We start from the raw sequence: 25,512 nt of genomic DNA, 5'->3' as shown, positions 1-25,512 counted from the left end.
GATGGAGAGATACCCCCTGCCCTTTGGTGTGCTCGCCTGATTCAGAGACTGGGAACTTCTGGATGTGCCTCTGAATTCTGTCCAGAAAGATAGATTTGAAAATTTCACAGCCTGTACCTATTAAAACACAGTTGTTGCCACGCATCAAGAACTTTTTAAAACAATAAGCATAAACTTCTCATGCTTTCTTTTCTCTTGGGAGAATATTTAAATTTTGGTGAATTTCATTAGCATTTTCACATTCCTTTAAGAAAGTGAAGAAAGAAGTTACGTTATTTCTATTTTTAGTGGGATAATTGAAGTTCAGTGAGAAAAGAACACAGGATATAGAGTCAAACAGATGAAGTTCCTCCACTTCCTTTTTTTAAGGTTTTTATTTAATGAATACAAATTTCATATGTACAGCTTTTAAAGATATAGTGCTTCTTCCCCCATTCCCGCCCTCCCACCCCCACTCTCATCCCACTTCCTACTCCCTCTCCCATTCCATTTTCCATTAAGATTCATTTTTAATTGACTTTGTATACAGAAGACCAACTCTATACTAAGTAGAGATCTCCACTATTTGCATCCACACAGACACAAAAAGTATAAAGTACAGTTTGAAGACAAGTTTTATCATTACCATAGTACACCTCATTAAGGACAAAGATCCAACATGGGGAGCACGTGCATAGTGACTCCTGTTGTGGATTTAACAATTAACATACTTATTTTAGAGGTCAGTGCCACCCGAGGCTCTTGACATGAGCTACCAAGGCTTTGGAAGCCTTTTGAGTCCACAAACTCTGTCGGTTTTTAGACAGAGTGGAAAGTGGAAGTTTTCTCGTCCCTTCAGAGAAAAGTACATCCTTCTTTGATGGCCCCTTTCTTTCCACTGGGGTCTCACTCACAGAGAGCTTTCATGCAGAACCATTTTTGTCACTATGTCTTGACTTTCCATGCCTGAAATGCTCTCATGGGATTTTCAGTCAGATCCAAATGCCTTAGGGACTGATTCTGGTTCCTCCACTTCTGGTTACATGTTTGAAACCTCAGTTTCCTCACTTGTGCTCGTATACTGGGGTAAAGCAGAGGGTCTTTGGAGGTTTACAGGAGGTAATTCTCACAAAAGAGAAAATACAAAGTGGGAAGACAAGTTACAATTATTCTGGAGTTTAGAACCATGTTTTAAGCGCTCAGGGAAAGACATTTTTCATATTCTGAATGTCTCTAGAAAAGCCAATTCAGTGAGAGGGAGCAATAAGCCTGAGGTGAGCAGGCAAGCGTGAGCCTCGATAAAAGCCCCGCAGTCCCACTGAGGGATGAGGGAGTCCCTACCCGCTGAACAAAGCGTGTCTGCAGTGGGAAACTTCAGGCCAGGCCACAGGATGGCTTTCTCAGTCCTCCTAGTCCTTCATGCCTATGCTAAAAGTAAAAAGTGGCTATGATGTCTGAAGAAACTAGAAACAAATGTGGTGTTTTTTTTTTCCTTAAAGCCTTCTAATCCTATTTAAGGAAAAATTGTGACAACAACAACAACAAAAAAATGAGTTAGGTCCACAGCCTAAGCCAGAGGTGGCATGACCCGAACTCAGAGAGCCTCTAGTAGAAGGACGGTAACACCCTCAGGATGTAAATAGAAGCAGAGAGTTCCTGCCATCCCGCAGGATATGACAAAGACATGTGAGCCTGCCCACGCCTTTTCTGTCCTTTGGGACACTGGAAACAGAACTACAGAATGTCCTCCAAGAATTATAATCAGACAGTTTGACTTGCAAATGCACTAAATTATAGCTCTGTACCTACATAAGTCATAGAAGATCTCCAAAGATTGCTGGAGAAGAGGGAGGAGCTATCAAACACACATTAACAGAAGTGCACGGAAAGGAAGCCTCGCAGAAGCCAGCCCAGCAAACATGGAAATGAATTTGGGGACTCAGTTCTAGTTAGCAAAGACAGAGTTTTCTTGGTACCTGATGACCAAGGGATACCCAGATGGAGGTCCCCTAGTTTTGGCCTAGCCCAGCCCCGACCATTGCAGCCAATTTGGGAGTGAACGAGCAGATGAAAAACCTCTCACTGTAACTCCTTGAAAAGTTACTAGACATCCCTGTCTGGTACTGGATCTCAGTGCTGAGTGAAATAAGTCAGTCTCAAAGGGACAAATATCATATGTTCTCCCTGATCTGTGACAACTAACTGAACACCTAAAAGGAAACCTGTAGAAGTGAAATTGACACTATGAGAACCAATGACTTAATCAGCCCTTGTCCTGACTGTCAAGGAACAGCTTACTATTTTATTCTTTTTAGTATTTTCTTTTTCTACTTAATACTATTGATTGAACTCTTTAACACACAAGTATTCTTAGTCATTTAACTAAAAAGTGATCCCTGTTACAAATAAGAGTGGGAATAACAGAGGGAAGAGATGTATAGTTCGGCACATGCTCACTCGGACTTACCCCTAATGGTAAAGAAATGTGCCATATGACTCCAAATCCCATTAAGTTGGTAGGTATCAATGCCATCTTTTTAGTTAAAGTGATCAGTTTAAGTTCACAATTGATCATAATGATAGGATTAAGTGTCAAGGGAACACATAAATAAGACCAGTATCTGCTAATAAGAATTGATAGAATTAAAAAGGAGAGAACAATCCAACATGGGAAGCAGGGTACACAGCAGACTCATAGAATGGCAAATGCCCTAAACAGCACTCTGGCCTCAGAATCAGCCATTAAGGCATTCAGATCTGGCTAAAAAGCCCATGAGAGTTTCTCAGGCATGCAAAGCCAAAGCACTGTGGGGGGGAAAAAAAAAAAAAAAACCACCTAAATGAAAATCTCTGTGAGTGAGATCCCAGCAGAAAGAACGGACCATCAAAGAAGGAGGTACCTTTCTCTCTGAGGGAGGAGAGAACTTCCACTTTGACTATGACCTGGTCTAAATAAGGCCGGAGTTTGTGAACTCAAGAGGCTTCCATAGCCTTGGCAGCTCATGACAAGAGCGTCAGGTGATTCGTGACGTCATAAATAAGAGTGAAAATTGTTAAATCAACATGGGAGTCACTATGCCCTTACTCCCCATGTAGGAACTCTGTCCTTAATGTGTTGTACTATGAGAATAAATTGTAAAACTAGTCTTCAAACAGTACTTTACACTTTGTGTGTCTGTGTGGGTGCAAACTATTGAAATCTTTGCTTAATATATACTAAGTTGATCTTATGTATATAAAGATAATTAAAAATGAATCTGAATGAAGAATGGGATGGGAGAGGGAGTAGGAGATGGGATGGTTTGCGGGTGAGAGGGTGGTTATGGGGGGGGGACTGCTATAATCCAAAAGTTGTACTGTTGAAATTTATATTTATTAAATAAACATTTTCTAAAAATAAGTTACTAGGTGTCTGCTAATACTAGCTGATATAATTAAAAAGGAGAGAACTATCCAACATGGGAAGCGGGATACACAGCAGACTCATAGAATGGCAGATGTCCTAAACAGCACTCTGGCCTCAGACTCAGCCCTTAAAGCATTCGGATCCGGCTAAAAAGCCCATGAGAGTATTTCAGGCATGGAAAGCCAAGACATTCTGGCAAAAAAAAAAAAAAAAAAAAGACCTAAATGAAAGATCTCTGTGAGTGAGATCCCAGCGGAAAGAATGAGCCATCAAAGAAGGCAGTACCTTTCTCTGAAGGGAGGAGTGAACTTCCACTTTGACTATGACCTGGTCTAAACAAGATCGGAGTTTGTGAACTCAAGAGGCTTCCATAGCCTTGGCAACTCATGACAAGAGCCTTGGGTGATTACTGACGTCATAAATAAGAGTGTCAATTGTTAAATCAACTACAGGAGTCACTGTGCACTCACTCCCCATGTAGGATCTCTGTCCTTAATATGTTGTACTATGTGAATTAATGGTATAACTAGTACTCAAACAGTACTTTATACTTTGTGTTTCTGTGTAGGTGCAAACTCTTGAAATCTTTACTTAGTAGATACTAAATTGGTCTTCTGTATATAAAGATAATTGAAAATGAATTTTGATGCGAATGGGATGGGAGAGGGAGTGGGAGATGGGATGATTACAGGTGGGAGGGAGTTTATGGTGGTGGTGGGGGGAAGGCCACTGTAATCCAAAAGCTGTACTTTGGAAATTTATATTTATTAAATAAATTTTTTTTAAGTTACTAAAAAGGAATGCTAATCTCTTTGAGTCAGTTAACCAGCCCTATGGGAAGCCTAATCACTCAGAACCTAAGCCTTTAATCTAGCAGAATCCAGCTACTGCTTTTGGCCACCCTTAGTGCAAGTCAAGAGAAAGGAAGGAGATAAAGAGCCCTATTCTATTCACTCAATAATCATTAAATAGTATTCTACATGCCACTGTGAACATGCCACTGGCTGCCTTCAAGGAGTTCAAAGTACTGAGATTGTCCTGGGGAGTAACTCTTTACAAGAGAAAATGTGAAACTACTGTAACTGACAGCTTGATTGCCCTTCCAGATCTGCTGCCCACCTACTCATCGTGGTATCCGCCTCAGCAGCAGGCTACCTAGGGTGACCCAGAGCACAGGCTCCTGTGCACTATGCTTTCCACTGGGTCCTTCCAACAGAAGACCCAAGCATGAAAGAGGGAAGGGAGGGGGAGTGAGCTCAGATGCCTCTCTGCCAAGGGCACTTGCAGATCCAAAGGCAGGTAACAACCCAGCTACAACTAGTCCTGAGTTTCCCCTACAGCCACAGTTTTTAAATAACCCCAATGAAATACACTGTCCTTTATTACTGACGATGCCATTTGTTCTCCCTTAGAACCCTGACTGCATATCTAGATAAGGTGAAATGTGATGGCTCCTCTGACTCTTCTTTACCTCAGATATTTTCTGCCCTGTCAATCCTTCTCTACTCTAACTTTCCAAATGCTTGGGTTCTTACCTAGGTTGTTTCAGATTTTTTCCCAAATTGGCAAACTTACCAGGAAGAGCCCTTCTAGGAAGGAGGAACTACATGAAACGGCACCAAGGCATGTGTAAAAGAGACTGACATAGACTTGCCGTGTTCTGTAGCATGGCTGAAGACCAAGCTCAAATCTGGAGATTCTGTGGAGTGTTTTAAGGGGGGAAATGAGCCTTGCTTTAATTTAAAAAAAAAAATGAGGAGGAAGCTATTATTTCATCTTCACATTTCTAACTCAAAGAAATGTCACTCAAAGGAATTAGTAATTTTTGCTTTATTACTGCAAGAGGAGTTGCCTGAGAACAATGATAGCTAATTCCCCAGCATGAACACAGCAGAGGCAAGTGACCCTGATAGCTGAGGCTTAAAAGTTTCAGTAAATAACAAAGGAAAGAAAACAACAGTGAGTAGGTTTCTCTAAAGTAAATCTGAGGGGCAGCATTCGGTCTTGCATTTAAAACACTGCTTGGAATACCATATCCCCTGACAGAGTGCCTGGGTTCAAGTCTCAGCTTCACTCCCTATTTTAGCCTCCTGCTGAAGCATACCCTGGGAAGCACCAGAGTATGCTGCTTTCAAATCCATGAAAGAAGATTTTATTACTCAATAAAGTTTATAATGAAACTGAAGCATAGGGAAGTTAAATTGACCAAAATCATTCAGCTAGCAAGTTGCAGAGCCAGGACCCGAAGTCACAACCTTGACTGTATTCTTTTAAGCACAATAGTATACTTTATCTCTAAATGGGAAAGAGTTGAACCCAAAAGTTAGGAACTTCAAAAAGCCTTTCCAACACACTTATTTCTCACATATCACAATTAATTAAGCCCCTTTCTCTGTTTAACTTCTTAAAAAATAAAGTAGGGGTAGGTAGCAAACAAATACAACATTTATTGGGTAAATGGAAGAGAGAATTGCCAAGAAGTGGTTGTGGTGTGAGAACAGGAGGGAGCAGCCTGGCCAGATTGATGGAGTCTGACAAGAATATGACCCAAACACTGCTACTAAATACCAACGGGGCCTCCAACACCGTTGTAAAGGCTAGTGTCGCTTCCTTGGCAGGCAGACCATTTACTTTGGCTCTAACATTCCAAAAAAAAAAAAAAAAGGCAAAGTAATGATGATAATAATGAATGGATGGCAGCCCTACAATCGCTGTGGTTTGGCAAGTGTGTCCTGGGACTACACATCCTCCCATGATCAGAGGGACCCTCCCACTCCCCAAGGGAAGGTTTTTCACACTGTGTTTTCAGCATCATTCTCCTGTCCCACACTAGTCCACACTGCAGGTACCCCCACTGTAACCAATCCAGACTCTCCAGGACAATGTAAAGAAGGGACATTCACTTACTTAATGACTGCTACCCCCAGCATCATAATAATAAAAACCAAAACCTGTTGACTTTCCTAATATGAATCTGAAAATACAAATGTAGACATAAACCAAAAGGGGCAAGAAAATTACTCCCATGCATCATTGTCTAATCAGGGTATGGGGAACCTGTTTCTGCCAAGGGCCTTTGGATATTTATAACATCATTCTGGGCTATATGGTCCATACAAAATTATCAACTTAAAAATTAGCTTGTTGTAGTTCTGTTGACTTTTTAATCCCTCCTGTGGTTGCCTTGGCAGAGCCAGACCAAATGATTTGGTAGGCCTTATATGGTCCACAGGCCAGACATTTCCCACCTGTGAACCAAATATATATAACACAATGTATATATTAGACTGTGGTATACAAGAGTCAACTCACAAAGACTTTCACATGAAGTTGAAAGATTCTTTAAGGCCAGGAAATGGTGAGGTTGTTCAAAGTGTGTTACATGAAACGAATTTATTTTACTGAGTTGTTATCAAATGTTATGCCATGAGCATCTAGCAAAAATTATTCTAAGAAGCAGTCATGGTAATAACAATTTTGCATTTGTTTTCACACTGTTGCAGAGAGTCATTTCATTATTTCGATTAAGTGAAAACAGTCTGTCTCCACCAAAACTCATGTGGAAGTTTGATCCCAATGAAATGGTATTAAGAAGTGGTGGAGTCTAAAAAGTCTTTGAGGTCATTAGCAATGTGCCCTCAAGAATAGTTAATGCTTCTCTACGGGAATGAGGTCACTGTCTCAGAAGTTTGGTCCCCTTTTCTTGCGATGCCTTCATGTGCTCCCACCATGTGATGTCATTCACAATATCAAGATGCAACGTGAGGTCCCCACCAGGTGTAGCTGCCCAATCTTGAGCTTCCATGCCACCAGAACCATGAGAGAAATAAGTTTTCTTTGTAAATTACCCAGTCTCAGGTATTCTGTTACAGCAACAGAGAATAGGCTAAGACAGTTACGTTTTTATGTGCTGTAAAGAATCCATGTGAAAAATGCATTAGAGAATTTAGCACACTAGGGGAAAACAAAGCCTCTTCTGAAGGGCTGAAATGATCCTTCTATTCTGTTCTATGAGATCTATAAAACTTACTAGGTTTCCCTCTTTATCTTGGCTTCCAGGAGCCTCAGTAGATAAGATTAAACAAAAAAATTTCATGAAATAATTAAGTTGGTATGTTTTCATTCTTCTTTCCTCTGCCCTGATAGTCTACTTCTAACATATTAACCTTATTTAATAAATATTCTTGGTTGTATAGTTAGTTCCTAGATTTTTTAAAATTTTTATTTATTTATTTTAATGTTATTTGAAAGGTAGAAAACAAGAGCTAGAAATATCTTCCATTCACGGGTTCAGTTCCCAACAGCTAGAGCTTGGGGGCCAAAATCAGGAGGCCAGAATTCAATCCAGGCCTCCCCACGTGAAGTGGCAGGGACCCAAGTACTTGAGACATTCTTTGTTGCCTCCTAGGGTGCACATTGGCAGGAAGCTGAACAAAGAAGAATAGCTAGGACATGAATCACACACTCTGATCTGGGATGTAGGCATCCTGAGTGGTGACTTAACAACTGTGCTATATATCTGCCCCTGGACTTTTTTAAAAGGAAAGCAAAAGGGTATTACGTATAAGGAAAAGGAAAAAAATAAGACATAACAGGCCTCAGATGGAATAGTCACATGAAGATAAGAACACATTCTAAGAAGCAAGGGGAAGAATAAGGAGGAGGTCCAGTAACCGTATTCCGTAAGGAATAGTTGCAAGATCAGTGAATATATGATCTAAATAAAGAATAATAAAATAAAGTAAAATAATAAGCAAAAAAAATAGAATAAGAGGCATCAGGACAGGTTCTTTCATACTGTGAAGAATTCAAATTCTAAAGAAGGAAAAAATTGAGAATTTAGGTAGAAAAGGTAGATTTTGTTTTCATGGTTTTTTTGGTTATTGATGAACAGAGAGATAGAAATATAGACAAAGAGACCCCATTTGCTGGTTGATACCCCAAATGCCCACAACAGCAGGGTCTGGGTCAGGGCTGAAGCCAGTAACCCTGAACTTAAACCAGGTATCCCATGTGGGTAGCCAGAGCCCAATTAACTTGAGCCATCACCATGGCTTCTCAGGGTCTGCATTAGCAGGAACCTGGAGTCAGAGGCCAAAGCTGGGTGTGGAACTCAAGTAACCTGAAGTGAGGCAACAGGCATCTTAAACAGCATCTTAATTATTAGGATTAATGTCTGCAGAACACATATATTTTTACTCAGTATAAAAAAGATGTGGGGGAGGGACATTTGGCAGTGGTTAAGCCACCAACTGAGATACTGCATCCCATATCAGAATGTCTGGATTCAACTCTTATTCTACTCCCAATTCCAGCTTCCTGTTAATTCACACCTTAGGTGGCACAAGGTAATGGTTCAAGCAGTTGGCTCCATTCTACCACATGAAAAGTCTAGATGGAGTTCCTAGCTCCTGGCTTCAGCTTGGCCCGGCCCCAGCTATTGCAGGTATTTGGGGAGTGAATCAGTGAATAGGAAATCAATCTCTCAATCTCTCTCTCTCTCTTAAATAATTAAAATGACTTTTTTAAAAAATTATTTATTTATTTATTTGACAGGTAGAGTTACAGACAGTGAGAGAGAGAGACAGAGAGAAAGGTCTTCCTTCCGTTGGTTCGCTCCCTAAATGGCCTCAACGGCCGGAACTGTGCTAATCCCGAGCCAGGAGCCAGGAGCCAGGAGCTTCTTCTGGGTCTCCCACGTGGGTGCAGGGACCCGAGGACTTGGGCCATCTTCTACTGCTTTTCCAGGCCACAGCAGAGAGCTGGATTGGAAGAGGAGCAACCAGGACCAGAACTGGCACACATATAAGATGCTGGCGCCACAGACGGAGGATTAACCTAGTGTGCCACGGCACCAGCCCCTAAAATGACTTTTAAAAGTTGAAAAAAAAAAAAAAACTTTTTTCTAATACATTCAGTCATCCAAGAATGAATATTTTGTAAAGCGGTGAAATCACTGGAGTTATTCAAGCAGAGAAGCTAGAAAACTACCTCCTATGAATGCTGAAAAGTAGAATTTTGCTCAGGTTAGATGACGAAGTATGCATGTACTCAAAGAGAGGACTCCAGAGATCTGGGGTTCAGAGACAGGGGCCTGTTAATTTCCAACTGCTGGAAAAACTGTATATTTCTTTGCCCTCCTCCAGATTTTAAACTCTTAATGACATTACATTCCATAAAAGATGAAGATGTATATAGAACTCCTAGAGCCAATTCAAATTCCCTGCCCTTTGTGGGGAAGAGAAGTTAAAAAAGAACTTCATGAAAAGTGGAAAATTTCCTGTGTTCCAAAAATGTGGATTGCTGGACACAACTCTAGACTCCATCATCCTAATTAGGTCCCTTCAGACACACCACAAGAGCTTACCTTCACCCTCCATGCAACATCCCAGGCCCCCTGCCTGCACTGTACAACATGCCCTATGAAAGGGCAGCTCTGTTGCAGATCCAGTCAATCTTTTATAGAGCACTTTCAAAGACATATTTAGACCTCTACACCATACACTGTGGGAGAACCAAAAGAAGGGCCAAGACCCAATATCCACTTTCATGGGCAGACAATCTAATTATGAATCACAGTCCAAGGACAGTCCAATCCAAAAGGCATAAAAAACTGACCAAGAAAATTTACCCTTTGGAAAGTAAATTCTGACTGCATCTCCCTAAATTTTCATTCCCTGTTAAGTTCCTTAAATGAAGTCATTTCTGATATTCCTCAAAATTATAAAAGTTATAAATGCTGTGTTCAAAAAAAGACTAAGATGAAAATAGAGACAATATTGCAAATGATATTGCATAATCACTCTCCTAGATATATAGAAATGCTAGTCAATGGTTTAGTAAACTACTAGTAGATGGGCTAAAAACAAGAGGAAATGATTTCTAAGAGAACAGGATCTAATGTGGACCAGAAGATGAGCCCAACTGGTAAGGCAATTTCCATACATGGAAGAAACTCTAACATTGTCTAAATGGAGATAATGTGAGAGAAGGGGAAGAAAAGATGGTGATCAGTTCCATGAGATCCCAGTAAGGGCAGTGCTCTGCAAGGTGGATAATAGGCTCTCTGCCTTTGGACCTCACAGCAGCCTGCAATATCAGCCACGGTTCTTGTAACATCTGTGCCTTGGGTCTCAGCTCTGTTCTTTCCCTCTTTCCCTCCTGATTCCTTCACCTTCTTGTACACCTCAACTTACTCCACTAAGACATCCCCAAAAACTACCCTCCCCATATAAAGTGAGTTCTCTCTCATAACCTACTTCCTTCAGCATTCATCAGTCTTTGTATAGATATTTATATATGTTTGTTTAATTTTGATCTCCATTATTCTAAGCTCTATGAGGTGGAAAAGTAGTCTATTCACTTCTGTAGTTCTAATATCCAACAATTTGTTAATCAATGAATATTTAATAAATGAACAAGGTCAATTTCCCATTCTCCTACTAATCTGTCATATTAAAAGATAAAAATCTGCTCCTAAAAAGTGAATGAGTACCAAATGAATACCCTGGAACTGATTAATTATTCACTCATTGCACAACATTGGTGTGTGTTGGATAGTGAAATATTACTTTCTTTTGCTTCATTTAGGATTTTATAATAGGTGATCAATCTCATTCTCCCTTATATTTCTGTGTGCTAAGACATAGAAAAAAAATACAATAAAAATAAAAAAAACTCACTTTGGCCAGTAATTTTCAACTTTATTCTTTGACAAAAATATGAGATGGTAAGAACTTCATGTCTTTCCATTTTCCTGATTTATTTCATGGGAAATGTGCAAATAATTATCAAAATATCTACAGTGTTAACAGGGAAAGGAGAACATAAAGGACCCAAAAAGTTCCTCCAAAATAGAAACAACACACTATCAAGCCAACGATATTTTATGTGGAAGAAAAGAGAGCTGAGTAAAAACTACCCCAGCTATTCACAAAGAGAAAATTTCTCAGTCTGTCACTAGGAACTCGCTACTGCCCCTATCAAAGAGATTGATGTTTCCCCTTCTTTGAATGAGCCCTGGAGACAGAAGACCTTGGCAAAGATCCTTTGCATGACCCAACTTTAGTCAGATTCCTAAGCCATCTACCAGGCACATCTGTTCACATTCTTCTAAAACCCAATTTTAGCAAGAAATTCCCCCCACCCCCTGGTATCTGATCACTTTTGATGTCTGATCAGGTTTCATATCTTCTACCCACTCCCCACAGGTGACATCTGATCACCCTAGCCTGCTTTCAGCATAAATCTGCTAAGTTAGTGTGGCTCCTGATCACCTTAGTAATTTTCCATCCACTGACTGCGACCACCAGCACCACCCCAGCTCCTTGGCAGTAACTTCCCAGTAGCCTATGCTGTAGTCCATGCTGTATTGAGGGGTTAGCCAAATCTCTCTCCCCCACTGGGTCCCCCTACCTATCACAATGGTCCTGAAGAGAGTCTGCCTTGCTATGTTTTTTCTTTAACAACATGTACTCCTTTACTTTGCTCAAATATCCCTCCTCCATAATGGTTTTTACCCCATTATCTCTTTTTCCTCCAAGGTTCCAAGCCTTACTCTCAGTTCCCTGAAATTAATGTATTATTGATACAGCTTAGTGTTGTTAGGTGTCATGATGTATATCTAACCACCCTATCTCTACCATTTTGGAGGGGCACTTCCCTCTTTTCCCCCTTTCTCAAACCTCCCATGCCTACCAACGACCACAGATAAGAATATAATTCTTGTTTGCCAAATTCACACACTAATCCTCTCCCTCCCATCCACCCAACCCACCCGGCCACCACATTTCATAGTTCCAGGGGTGAGTACCTTGAAAACAATAACCAGATAGATTCCCTTCCAGATCTCCTTCTCCAGAAGCATCTTCCTGATGGAAGAGAGAGCCAGTTTGGTAGAATTTGAGTCTGTCCCATATCTACACAGGGACCAGAGAAGTAGAGCAAGAAGATCTGAGGACAGATGGATGAAAGAGAGAAGCAAAAAGAACAAGGCAAGTGAGAGAAGCAGAGTTAACCACATTCAGGTTTCTGGTTCCTGCACTTTCCTGAAACCCAATGATACTCCACATATTTAACAGCAAAATGGCCACAAATCCTTTCCCTACCTGTTCTCACACCCCTGCAATATGACTTTGCAACTCCTTCCATCAAAAGATGAAACATAGGGCAGGCATTATGGCACAGCTCATTGGTCCACTGCTTGAGATGCCCACATCCCATATCAGAGTGCCTAGTTGAGTTCCAGCTACGGTGAGCTTTCAATCCAGTTTGCTACTAATGTGCCTGGAAGACAGCATATAATGGTCCCAGTACTTGGATTCCTGCAACCCATGTGGGAGTCCCAGATGGAGTTCTTGACTCCTGGTTTCAGCCTAGTCTAGCCCTGGCTGTTTCAAGTATTTGAAGAGTAGACCAACAGATCAAAGATTTCTGTCTGTCTGTGTCTCTCTCTCTCTTTCTCTCTCTCTCTCTCTCTCTCTCTCTCTGTGACATTCTGCTTTTCAAATAAGTGAATATTTTTTTTTAAATGATGGAATCTATTTCCCCACCTCTTGAATCTGGGGTATAACTCTCTTTAGCTAACTGGGACAGTGGCATATGGGACACAGACACTTGAAAAGCACTTGTACATTGGGGTTGCCCTATTGCTGTTCTTGGAAGCCTGAAACCTCCATTTGAACAAGCCAGGGCTAGCCTGAAGGATGATGAGAGATATGCAATCCCCATCAGCCCAGCTGACAACCAGCCAATCCAGAATGAGCACTGCCTGGCTGACCAGCAGCCGAGAGCAGATGTTTTAATGACCCAGCCAAGATAAGCAGAATTATTGTCAAGTTGAACCCAGTTCAAATGGTTGTTATTTTAAGCCACTAAGTTTTGGGAGGGTTTGTTTCACAGCAAAAGCTGAACTATGAAATCAAGTCCCTATACAGTGCCTTTGGACACAGATGCCAGACACCATCAGGCCTCAGTCTCCCAGCCTCCCTCCTTTAGCCTTAAGTTTCCTTGCCCTGGTTCTACATTGCAAATCAAACCACTTACTAAAATAAACTCTCTAAATTGAAGGAGTTATTCAACTGATCCCAGAGGGTCCCAGATGACGAGACTCATGAGGTCATTTATCACCCCTATAGACAACATCTTGATATTTGGTCTCATCTTGAAGAATTTAGGACCCCAGGCCCTGAGCAAGAAGTCATTACCATCTGACTGACAGAAGCCCAATTTGTCATCATCAAAATTCTCAAAAGAACATGGTTGTTGCTGACTAATCCAAGGAAGGCCATGAGCTCTGTGGACTGACCAGGAGCCTGCACACAAGCTGAACACGCACTTTTCAACCTCAATCTACAAGAACTTTTACTCCTAACTCCTCAGGGAGTCCAAGAATCAAGCAATGGCTGCCCATCTCCTTGCTCTGAGCTTTGAAAATAAATACCTACTTTCTTCTACCACTTCAATGTCAGTGATTGGCTTTCTGCATGTCAGGAAAACAGACCCAGGTTTTGGGATTCTGCAACAACTACATATCCACCTTTGCATTTCAAGACACAGACTTAGAGCAATTCCTTTTAATTCAAGATAGTTTGACTGAGTGATCTTTCTTTGGCATCAAAAATTATAATAATTCACCTTTGCATTTTCAAATGCTTCTCTTCACAGGAGCCCAAAGAATATTCAAATATTAAACAATTTTAAACATTTTGTTCCACTGAGATTTTTTCAGATGAAGCTACTCACACATATTATGCTTTCCTAGGCTCCATAATCATCTATGTCCTCTATAGTTTCACCAATCTTAAGCTTCTGCATGCTGCCAAAGTATGTATCTTATAGACTTTCTACCAAAAAACAAAAAAGATTTATGATCTGACCCCTGCTTATTCTTTGTACTACAGATTCCTGTTGTTTTTATCACATGGTTCATGATTCTGTCAAAGTGAACTACTTTCAGTTTTCTGAATATGCTATGTTCTCCTATGTCTTTAAGTCTTTGGAAATGTCCTTCATTCTTGCACTTATTTAACAACCATGCATTAAGTGCCAAGTGTGGGCAAAGCACTATTAAAGCTTTTGGGGATCCAGCAGGGGGAGGAAACAAAATTTTAAACCTTTCTCACCTCATAATGGCTCTATCACCAGAACTTACTTCAAGCAGCAGCTCCTCTGGGAAACTTTCCTGGCCTCCTGGAACCTGAGTTACACACTCTTCACTCTCCACTCTATCATGGTATTTCTTGGTATAGCATAGTGGTTAATTCATACAAGTTTCTTCATCTGCAAACTGGGAATTATAATGGATTACAGGTGTGTACCCTGTGTCATTGTCCCTTTTACTCCTTGCCACTCCCTGTCTTAAAACTCTCACCTCTCAGGTGAGAATGTACAAGGCAGGGAACAAAATTTAGGAAGTTCAAGTGTAGGATTTAGAGACAGTCTTTACTAGTATCATCACTATAACAACTCTCCTAATTGACAGCTTTGGATATATGGAACATATTTTCATATATGTGTAAGACAGACAAAGCCTGTTAGTAATGTGGAGAAACTCAGCACTAGGAACAAATACACAAAACTAGAGAAAACAGTCACAATTTTGACAACTAGTGTGGCACACATTCCAACTAGGAAGAACAAATATCAGCCATAGGAGAGGAAGGTAGCATATTATTAGCTTAGCCCTACCTACAACTTAATAACTCCTCAATAAATGTAAATACATTAACATTCTCTGGATTAGATCTAATTGTAAAATTTTTAAACTCTCAAATGGTTATACTACATAAAAGCTCAAATAATTATTTTTGTTTTATCCAGGAATTATCATGTTGCAAATGATACATTTTTTTTTCTTAATTCAGCTGGACACAAAACTGCCTGATCTAAATCAGTTGTGATGTGGATCTTTTGGGGTCCAAATTTTACAAGAGATAGGCTCTATGATTGAAAACCTAATGGTGGTATACAAGGAAATATCCTTGCGATATAAAATAAGAAGTACTATAGTGAGATTAGGGGTTATTCTGAGATCCTATATGTTGGGGAGCCTTAATATATGTGTTGGGCATGGGGGTTGCCCATTAAACCAGTCAGCTACCTCACATGCCAAGTGACATGGATGGTATTGAGTAAGCAAACACATGCTAATGGTTCAGTACCCAACCATACATGTTTCCATCTGCCTGATACATCAACTTACTAAGCAAAGGCCTGAACTATTTATCTTTTCCTTCCTACATTGTACTAACTACATGACTGGAGAAGCCAAAAAAGATCAAATGATAGTCCTGATTTCTATCAACCCCACACACCTAAGAAGGGGGGAAAAAGGTTAAATACACATAAATTGCACATACACATGGGATAGGCAGGGCACTCTCAAGTTCACCTGTTCCCTGCAGAAGCTCTGGCTTACACCAACATTATCTAGACAGGCTGCATTATCATGTTTACAGATACATAGCCTACTGACCAACCTTTCTGAATCCAACATAAAGTTTTAAAGAATTAAGCCTGTGTAGTATAAACCCCTTAAAAGATTACAATAATTAGAGATACAGAGACATGTAAATATTTGTTGGTCAAACCAAATTCGTGTTGCCTGGTATTTTCCTTGGAGCCTTCCCATGCCATTACCCTGAAATATGATATATACAAATGCTGAGTGACTGCAAATGAAATAATGTGACCCTATATACACAGTGACAGTTTAAAATTACATTTGCTTTGGTTATTTTTATGTTAGACATCTCAAACAGTTTATCCCAAGCTTAGTACATTTCGTTTCCTAAACAAAACAATGAAGGGGAACATAAAAGTACTTAAATAGCAGTGCAACAATGAGTAATTTTAATTCCTTGACAAAATTGAGACTATGATTTTTAAGTCATTGGTATTTTCATTCATTCAACAAATATGCATTGAGTATTGTATTTATTAAAACACATAATAGAAGACTATATCAGTGTCTGTGATCACTTTTATTAGACTTTTAAAATAACTATTAACAAAAAGGCCACATTTTAATGGGGAATTTATATCACACACCTAAACTAAAGCATTCTTTTGGATAGGTAGCAGATTTCTACCTATCTAAATACTGTTTTAAAAAAAAAAAAAAACATATAATTGGAGAAAGAGAAACTTACATATAATGTGATTCACTGATAAGAACATCTGCCACTACATTATATTCCTGAGGGGCGAAACAGCCTCAATCTAATAATAAGGCAATCACATGACAAAATGAAATTGAGGACTTGATCCCACCCCCACCCCCACTGACAACACTCAAAAGAAAAAATTGGCCTGGACTTTTCAAAAATGCCAATGTCATAAAAGGCTAAAAGCTGGGGAACTGTTTAGAGTGCTCAAAAATAAATGAAGCTCAAAAAACATGACAATTAAATGACAGAGGCTAGAAAGTGGAGAACAGGCTGCAGTGTTGGGGCTAGCTGGTTTAGCTGCTGCCTGCAACACCTGCATCCACTATAGGCACGAGTTCATGTCTCAGCTACCCCACTTCTGATCCAGCTCTCCACTTATGTCCAGGAAAGCCCTGGAAGATGACCCATGTGTATGGGCTCCTGCACTCATGCAGGAGACTGGGATGAAGCTCCTGGCTTTTGGCTTCGGCCTGTCCCAGCATTGCCTGCTGCAGCAATCTGGGGAGTGAACCAGCAGATGGAGGATCTCTCTCTCTCTCCTCTCTCTCGCTGTCTCTCTCTCTCTTGCTCTGTGTGTGTGTGTGTGTGTGTGTCTCCCTCTGTCTCTGTAACTCTGATTTTCAAATATATATAAATAAATATTTTTTTAAAATGTAATGAGGGGCCGGTGCAGTGGCCTACTGGGTAAAGCCACCACCTGCAGTGCCAGCATCCCATATGGATGCTGGTTCGAGTCCCAGCTGCTCCTCTTCTGCCCCACTCTCTGCTATGGCCTACAAGATATGCCCACGAGGGGGACCCGGAGGAGGCTCCTGGCTCCCAGCTCCAGCCGTGGCAGCCATTTGGGGAGTGCAGCAGTGGATGGAAGACCTCTCTCCTTGAATAGATTCTGGATCAAAAAAAATTTTTTTAAAGGAAAAGAAAAAACAGAAAAAAAAGTTATAAAAGACATGATTATTGAGGTATTTGGGAAATTTGAATATGGACTGCATTTTAGATAATAATATTGTACCACTGTTGGGTTTTCCAAGCCTTGCTCCCAGAAGATACATAGTGAAGTCTCCAGCGGTGATGTCTACATTAACTTTTAAAAAAAAAAAAAAAAAAAGATTTATTTATTTATTTTGAAAGTCAGAGTTAGAGAGAGAGAGGGAAAGACAGAGAGAGAGATCATCCATCTGCTGGTTCATTCCCCAAATGACCACAATGGCAGAGGAAAAGCAAGGCTGAAGCCAGGAGTCAGGAGCTTGAGCCATCTTCCAATGCTTTCCCAGGCCATTAGCAGAGAGCTGGATCAGAAGTGGAGCAGCCAGGACATGAACCAGCACCCATATGGGATGCTGGAAAACAAAGTACAGCTTTTCCTAGTATGCCACAACACTGGCCCCAGCAATTAACTCTTAAATGGATCAGAAAAAAAAGAAAGATAAAAGCAAATGTGGCAAACATTTATATGGATTTAAATGAACAATGTGCACGTGTTCATTGACTCTTCCACATTTTCTGTACTTTTTTTTTGACAGGCAGAGTGGACAGTGAGAGAGAGAGACCGAGAGAAAGGTCTTCCTTTGCCATTGGTTCACCCTCCAGTGGCTGCCGCAGCCGGCGAGCCAGGTGCTTCTCCTGGTCTCCCATGGGGTGCAGGGCCCAAGCACTTGGGCCATCCTCCACTGCACTCCCATGCCACAGCAGAGAGCTGGCCTGGAAGAGGGGCAACCGGGACAGAATCTGGCACCCCAACCAGGACTAGAACCCAGTGTGCAGGCGCCGCAAGGCAGAGGATTAGCCTATTGAGCCGCAGCGCCGGCCATTTTCTGTACTTTTAAAAGTTTCTAATAATAAACAGTTTGAAGGAAAATTTTAAGTGCTACATTAGCAATCCATGTAATTGTGTGTATGTGTGTGAATGTGTGAAACAGAAATAAGAGAGATACCAACAATGTTATCTCCAAAACTTGAAGCAAATCAATGTAAATTTCTAAAGGCAGCCTACATGGAAACATGGATTTCTATGAATTATTCCTAAAAGAAATGCATATTTCTTACATTTTTCTAAAAATTTTTGGCTTTATCGCAAATTTTCTTTTCTCTTTCAAGTGTTTTGCCTTATCACCAAATTTAACCATAACTACTTCATTTGAAGAATTAAATGATTTGTAAAATCTGACAATAATTAAGATATTTCATCATGAAAATTAACATACATACAACTCAAATTATGAAAATTACAAGGGGGACTTTGATTTCCTTACACACGTTAGAGCCCTGGTGTCTTGAATTTTTCCATATGTTTTACAAAGAAATAACACGAATTTATCAAAAGAAAAATTAGTCAGATACTCTGTGGATGTCCTGCTAACCACAGGGATCATGGCTAGTTTTTAAAAACCTTCTCTGTAACTGACTTAAATTATAGGAGATTATAGGCTTTGATGACCACACATAAAGTTCCAGAGGGCCCCACTTCCACTTGATTTAAATAAACACAGTCAAAATTAACAACTGGTTAATAGCCCAGAATGTCTTCTTATGTAGAACAGATGTTACTAAAGATCTTTGAAACAATTGTACTTTATTTGCATGCTTAAAAGAATTAAATCAGCATATTGGCTGAAGAGTAACCTGGGTGGCACTCATTAAAATCTATCATTTGAAAGTGATCCCCTCTAGGAAAAAAAAAAAAAAAAACACCGACCTCCTCATAGGCTGTCTTTAGCAAGTTCAGACTGGTGCTGATACTAAGCAGGGCACTGGGGTTTCTAGAAGATGAATTTTACAAACTTTCCTTGTTCGTTATAGGAAATAAAATGAAATTGGATCCCCACTCCTGCTTCCAATTCTGCTCCAAGAAGTTATGATGTTCCAAGGGAATTAGTTTAGTTACAGATAAAGATGTTCCCACTGTAAATCACTTTAATATGTTGAACTGCCAATCTGACAGTATGATACTCTACACACATGAAATGAAACTTAAGGAAATGTTAACTCTGCCACTCACACACCCAGGAAAAAAATCCTTCTTTCTCTGAATAATTTATTCTGTAAAATATTTATTTTTTAAGAAAATTAATAAGGAGAACAATAGGAATCCTGGCTTTTACATTTTTCTTTTTAGATATATATTGTGGGATCTCCAATCACATATATCAGTGAAATGATAATTAGAGATACAATGACATCATAAGAGTCAAAGCCATAAATTATACGATATTGGACATCAGAATAATATTTGACCATAGAAGTTTGGCAATTTGGAGCTGGCACAGTGGCATGGCAGGTTAATCCTCTGACTGCGGCGCCTGCATCCCATACAGGTGCTAGTTGGTGTCTCGGCTGCTCCTCTTTCAATTCAGCTCTGCTAATGGCCTGGGAAAGCCAGTATGACCCAAGTGCTCTGGCCCCTGAACCCATGTGGAAGACCTGGAAGAAGCTGTTGACTCCTGGATTCAGACTGGCCCAGCTCTGGTCATTGCGGCCATGTGGGGAGTAAACCAGCGGATGGAAGACCTCTCTCTCTTTGTCCTTCCTTCTCTCTGTCTGTAACTCTGCCTCTCAAATAAATAAACAAATCTTAAAAGAAAAAGTTAGGCAACTTGAGGATCAGGCATTTAACTTAGTGGTTGAGATGCCTGCATCCTGTATCTGAGTACCCTAGTTCAAGCCACAGCTCCAGCTCCTGACTCTAACTATGACAATGCAGTCCCTGGGAGGTAGTGGTGATGACTCCAGTAATTGGGTTCCCACCACTCATGTGGGAAATCTGGCGTGACCCAGCTTTGGCCATTACAGACATTTAAGGAGTGAGCCTCCCCAAATAAATAATATAATTTTAATTTTTTTTTCTTTTTAATTTAGGAAATTTGAGGCAACTGGCAGTATTTATATACCTAACAAAGCAATGTCAAAGATCTGGGACTTCTTCAGGCAAGCTCCAGAAGAGTAGCTTCCCAATTATAGCAAGGTAGAATCTTTATAATACTTAGAAATACCATGATTGGAATACCCAAAAGGCACATTTTTTCCTCTTGAATTTTGTTTTAACATTTCCTTGATGTTAATCTATTGCCTAATAATGTCCATTTTTAAATATCTAAGTTGAATAAAGAAATAGCACTCCTGACCCAGGTGGTTTGCTCCCAACAGAACCCCATGAAAACTGGGAAAGGAAATATGAAAAACATTACATTTGGAAATCCACTAGAAGACTTCAACCCAGAAACACAAAAGGCTGACCACAGCGGCTGCCATTTCCGTGGACTCTGGGTTAGCTACCCCTGGATAGCCCCAGGAAGAAGAGAGAAGCCCACCCACAGGGGTTTGAAGTACCGTGTTCAACCATGGCACCACCATGATGATGAGTCGGCAGAATAGAGAAGACTATACCCAAAGAGCATTACCAAGCCCCTCAAGATGAAAAATTTGCAACCAGCAGGGTGGACCTTATCAGAGATGAAAGGTTCAGAACAGTTAATAGTTAAATGTTTAGGCCAGCACTGCGGCTCATTTGGCTAATGCTCTGCCTGCAGCGGTGGCACCCCCGGGTTCTAGTCCCGGTTGGGGCGCCAATTCTGTCCCAGTTGCTCCTCTTCCAGACCAGCTCTCTGTTGTGGCCCAGGAAGGCAGTGGAGGATGGCCCAAGTGCTTGGGCTCTGCACCCGCATGGGAGACCAGGAGGAACCACCTGGCTCCTGGCTTCGGATCGGCGCAGCGCACCAGCCGTGGGAGCCATTTGGAGGGTGAACCAACAGAAAGGAAGACTTTTCTCTCTGTCTCTCTCTCTCACTGTCTAACTCTGCCTGTCAAAAAAAAAAAAAAAAAAAAAAAGTTAAATGTTTAATAATACACTTCAGCTCAACTGTCACTCTCTACAGTTTTATGTTATTATATACCCCAATACTCAGTTTTAAAAATAATTAGTGATTGTTGCATTTGGCAATATTTTCTCTTTCACACCTCTCTTATTTTAATTCTCTATACTAATCCTATGATCTAAAGTAACCTTTCTCCAAGCCATTCTCCATTATTGCTAAACTTCATTCTCCTTCTTAGGTAAATTAACCCTATGTGAAAATATCTTTCCCACTCAGTTATCATATCTGTCTCTCCCATCTAGAAAATAAGCTCCTGTCTACTACTCTAGCCCCAATTCTGGAAATAGTGCCCGTTTCCATAGACAGTAATGAATAAAGGAGGAAAAGTAAAGTTTTTCGATTATCCTAATCTATGTGGGTTCCTAAGGAAAATCATAAGGCTTCCAGTGACCTAGAATGCCTCACTTACAGAGCAAATCTACCTTTTAATAAACAGAATAAGAATTACAGATTGCTATTAGTATCATCATCACTATTATTATAATGTTGTGATGATGAAAGAAATGATCATTATGACTTATTTTGAGTTAGGCCCTATACTCTTCTTTTTTTTTCTTTTTTTTTTTTTTAAGATTTTATTTATTTATTTCAGAGGTAGAGTTACAGACAGTGAAAGGGACCTTCCATTGGTTCACTCCCCAGATGGCCGCTACAGCCAGCGCTGCGCCGATCTGAAGCCAGGAGCCAGGTACATCTTTCTGGTCTCCCATGTGGGTGCAGGGGCCCAAGCACTTGGACCATCCTCTACTCCTTTCCCAAGCCACAGCAGAGAGCTGGATGGGAAGAGGGGCAGCTGGGACTAGAACCAGTACCCATATAAGATGCCGGCGCCACAGGCGGAGGATTAACCTACTGTGCCACGGCGCCGGTCCCCTCTATCTTCTTATAGAGTAAGGCTGTTAAGTAAATATGAATATCCCAACTTTTCAGATTAAGAAACAGGTCCCCAGAAAGTAAGGAATGTGCCCACAGTCCCACAGCTCTTGAGGGAATGAGCTAGGAGCCCAAGGTCTGGCTGACTCCAGAGCCATGCTCTTTTCACCTGACTGTGCTGTAAATTGATGAGATGAAATTACCCCCTTCAATTCCATCCTTCAGGATTTAAGATCAAGCCAACATGCTTTCCTGTCCCCCTACCCCTTACCAATTCTGCTACTAAATAGTCTCTTGTAGTACTTCTAAAGCATCTGGTATGTAAAGTAACTAAGGAAACTTCAATTTGTAAAATGTTTCCTTTCAGTGCTTGTGCTGTGGCCTAGTGTGTAAAGCCATCCATTTGTGCTGCCAGTATCCCACATGGGCACTGGTTCATGTCCCAGCTGCCTCACTTCCCATCCAGTTCCCTGATAATGGCCTGGGAAAGCAGTGGAAGACGGCCCAAGCGGTTGGATCCCTGCATCCACGTGGGAGATGTGGCTGAAGCTTCTTGATAATAGTTTTAGCTTTGCTCAGGCCTGGCCGTTGCGGCCATTTGGGGAGTGAACCAGCAGCTGAAAGATTCTCTCTCTCTCGGGGCCGGCGCTGTGGTGCAGCAGGTTAATACCCTGACCTGAAGCACTGGCATCCCATATGGGCGCCGATTCGAGACCCGGCTGCTCCACCTCCAATCCAACTCTCTGCTACGGACAGGGAAAGCAGTGAAAGATGGCCCAAGTCCTTGGGCCCCTGCACCCACATGGGAGATCCAGAAGAAGCTCCTGGCTCCAGATAGGAGCAGCTCCGCCCATTGTGGCCAATTGTGGAGTGAACCAACGGATGGAAGACCTCTCTCTCTCTCCCTGTGTAACTCTGACATTCAAATAAATAAATCTTAAAAAAAAAAAGAGAGAGATTCTCTCTCTCTCTCCTCTCTCTGTAACTCTGAATTTCAAATAAATACATAATTGTCTTTTACAAAAAACATTTCATTTCCTCAGTCATTCATTTTAGAAATATCTAGATAAAGTGTTATTATTTTACATGACTATTTTATTCATTAAGCAGTAATGAACAATGTAGGCACTGATTCCCTAAAATTATCCATATATATCTTCTTTTTCTATCCTCATTCTCTAGCATTACCACCCAGAGTTTGACCCCAGGATCTTGCTTTCATAATCATCAAAGGCCTTAGAATAATTGAGTTGGAAAAAGTCTCAATATACTTGGTAAAATGCTTCCATCTCTGAAAAAGTATAAATACTTATAAATTGCTCAATATGCTTTTAGGAGAGTTGATTACTAAAATTTTAATAGGAAAAAATACTCAAAAGAAAATTAAAATTATGTCTGTTAAGACTAACCCTAACAATTAAATTTGAGAAACAGGAAAACTTGATAAATGAGAAGTTCTTAGATTTTTTCAAAGATAGTAAATTAAACAATGATTTCAAGGGGTATGGGTATTTGCAAATTAGGTCAATGTATCTGGTAGTTTTTTATTGTTGCAAAACATTTTAACGAATGCATGTTTGTGACAACTGCCATTAGAGCTGATAGTAGCAGTAGGCAGTGTTAGCTTTAGCATTATATTCATGTGGAAATATACTTATTAAATTTAAATTTTATTAACTTCAGACTATAAGTCTGAAAAAAGAAAACATTTCTAACCCACTGAATTGTCCTAAGTATTTGAGGTGATGCATATGTTAACTCGTTTGATTTAATTATTGCACATTGTATTCATAAACATACTTAGTTTTAATGGACGCTTTGAAATGCTTCAGGATGATTTATAGAGTCTTTCAATATGTCCTTAAAGCCATGGGAAGCTGGGTTTCACTCTCAGTCCTCACACCCTCACTTTTTTTGTTATTCTTTTCTTTTTTTGTTTATTCATTTATTTTAATTAGAACTAAAAGCATACTATCCAGAAGTAAAAATATGTGTGGTAAATTGAAGGGTTTGGTTACCCCAGTATCTCCATCTAGTGGACACTTAGATTATAAAGTTTATTCAGTAAATTCCTGATCGTCAAGTTCATCGAGCAAAATAATAATGAACAAGATTAACAGTAGAAAAGCAACAGGTATTTTCCTAGAGTTGAGATGTTCAATTAGCAAAACTAGGAGAATCACATTACATTGTTATACTGGAACCCATCCCTAAAGCCACAGTGTTTTAATTTTCCTAAAATTAGGATATGGCTCTCCAGTGTTTTCCTTCATTTCCAGTGACGATTTTCTTGTCACTAAGATCTCGAATCTTGAAAAATTCATTAGAAGTTTTAGATTTAAGCATAAATTTATTTACTGCTATGCAATTATTCACAAAAACCTAGTCTTAGATACAGAATCTCAGTGCTAAAACAGACCTAAGAATTAGTTGTCTAAATTTGCTCATTGTATTAATGAGAAAACTACAAACCAGAGACTTCCCCTCAATTATAGTAATGGAGCCAGAATTCAGATCAGCTCTGTTTTACAGTTCCACACTCTCATGGTGAAAATAAATGCACCCTCCCAGGAGGAGATACTGCTCTCTTTGGAACAAAGTATTCCTGTTATGTTTTTCTCAATTTATCCAAAGTAGTAATAATATGGAAAATGGCTATTTGAAGGATTATAGTAGTAATGCTAACTCACTAATTTAATCCAATCTAATCAATTGCCTCCTTTATGGCAGGCATTGTAAAGATGCCCACACCAACTAAAATAATCATCTCTTTCTTCAAAGAAAAAAGTTTTTGTAAGGTTATTTACTATTTTCCAAGCTGGTTGCACTTATTTCATTATTAATGGAGTCGCCTTTCAAAAGATTGAAAAAGTCATTCCCCATTGTCAATTTCCAGGAGCCCATCTTCCCAACGACTGTCATTTTGTTGTTAATGATGTTTGGTATTGTAGGCCCTAAGGGCAAGTAGCGGGCAACACTGACATATTATGAAAGTGAAATAGGTCATATCTCTTGGCTATAACATAGAACCCAGAGCTCCAAGTAAACAATCCTATAGTTGAGGTCCAGAAAGTCTCTTCAGGGCAGGACTATGATCTAAGCAGCTCATACCTTACCTTACAGAGCTAAGAAGACTAGCATGTGGAACATGGTAACATTCTTTAAAATTTTCCAAGTGATAAGCAGATGCTAACTTGCATTATTCATTCAAAAG

General features: G+C 40.2%; 1 protein-coding gene across 8 annotated transcripts in view; it reads right to left on the bottom strand.

Moving 5' to 3' along the window:
- GALK2 (galactokinase 2) overlaps positions 1–25,512 on the bottom strand; it is a 157,500-nt gene that overhangs the window by 66,123 nt on the left and 65,865 nt on the right. Inside the window, exon 1 of one of the 8 annotated variants that reach the window (XM_051822385.2) lies at positions 12,198–12,410. The exons of the other annotated variants lie outside the window; for them this stretch is intronic. Within the exon in view, the coding sequence (XP_051678345.1) occupies positions 12,198–12,407 (210 nt within the window). The 5' untranslated portion in view covers positions 12,408–12,410. Of the gene's footprint in view, positions 1–12,197; positions 12,411–25,512 lie in introns of those variants that run through there. 8 annotated transcript variants of the gene reach the window in all.

The sequence above is a fragment of the Oryctolagus cuniculus genome, chromosome 12, assembly GCF_964237555.1.
Source record: "Oryctolagus cuniculus chromosome 12, mOryCun1.1, whole genome shotgun sequence".
Classification (NCBI taxonomy): Eukaryota; Metazoa; Chordata; class Mammalia; order Lagomorpha; family Leporidae; genus Oryctolagus; species Oryctolagus cuniculus.
Note: the sequence above shows the minus strand (reverse complement) of the source record. Positions and strands in the feature narration are given on the sequence as shown.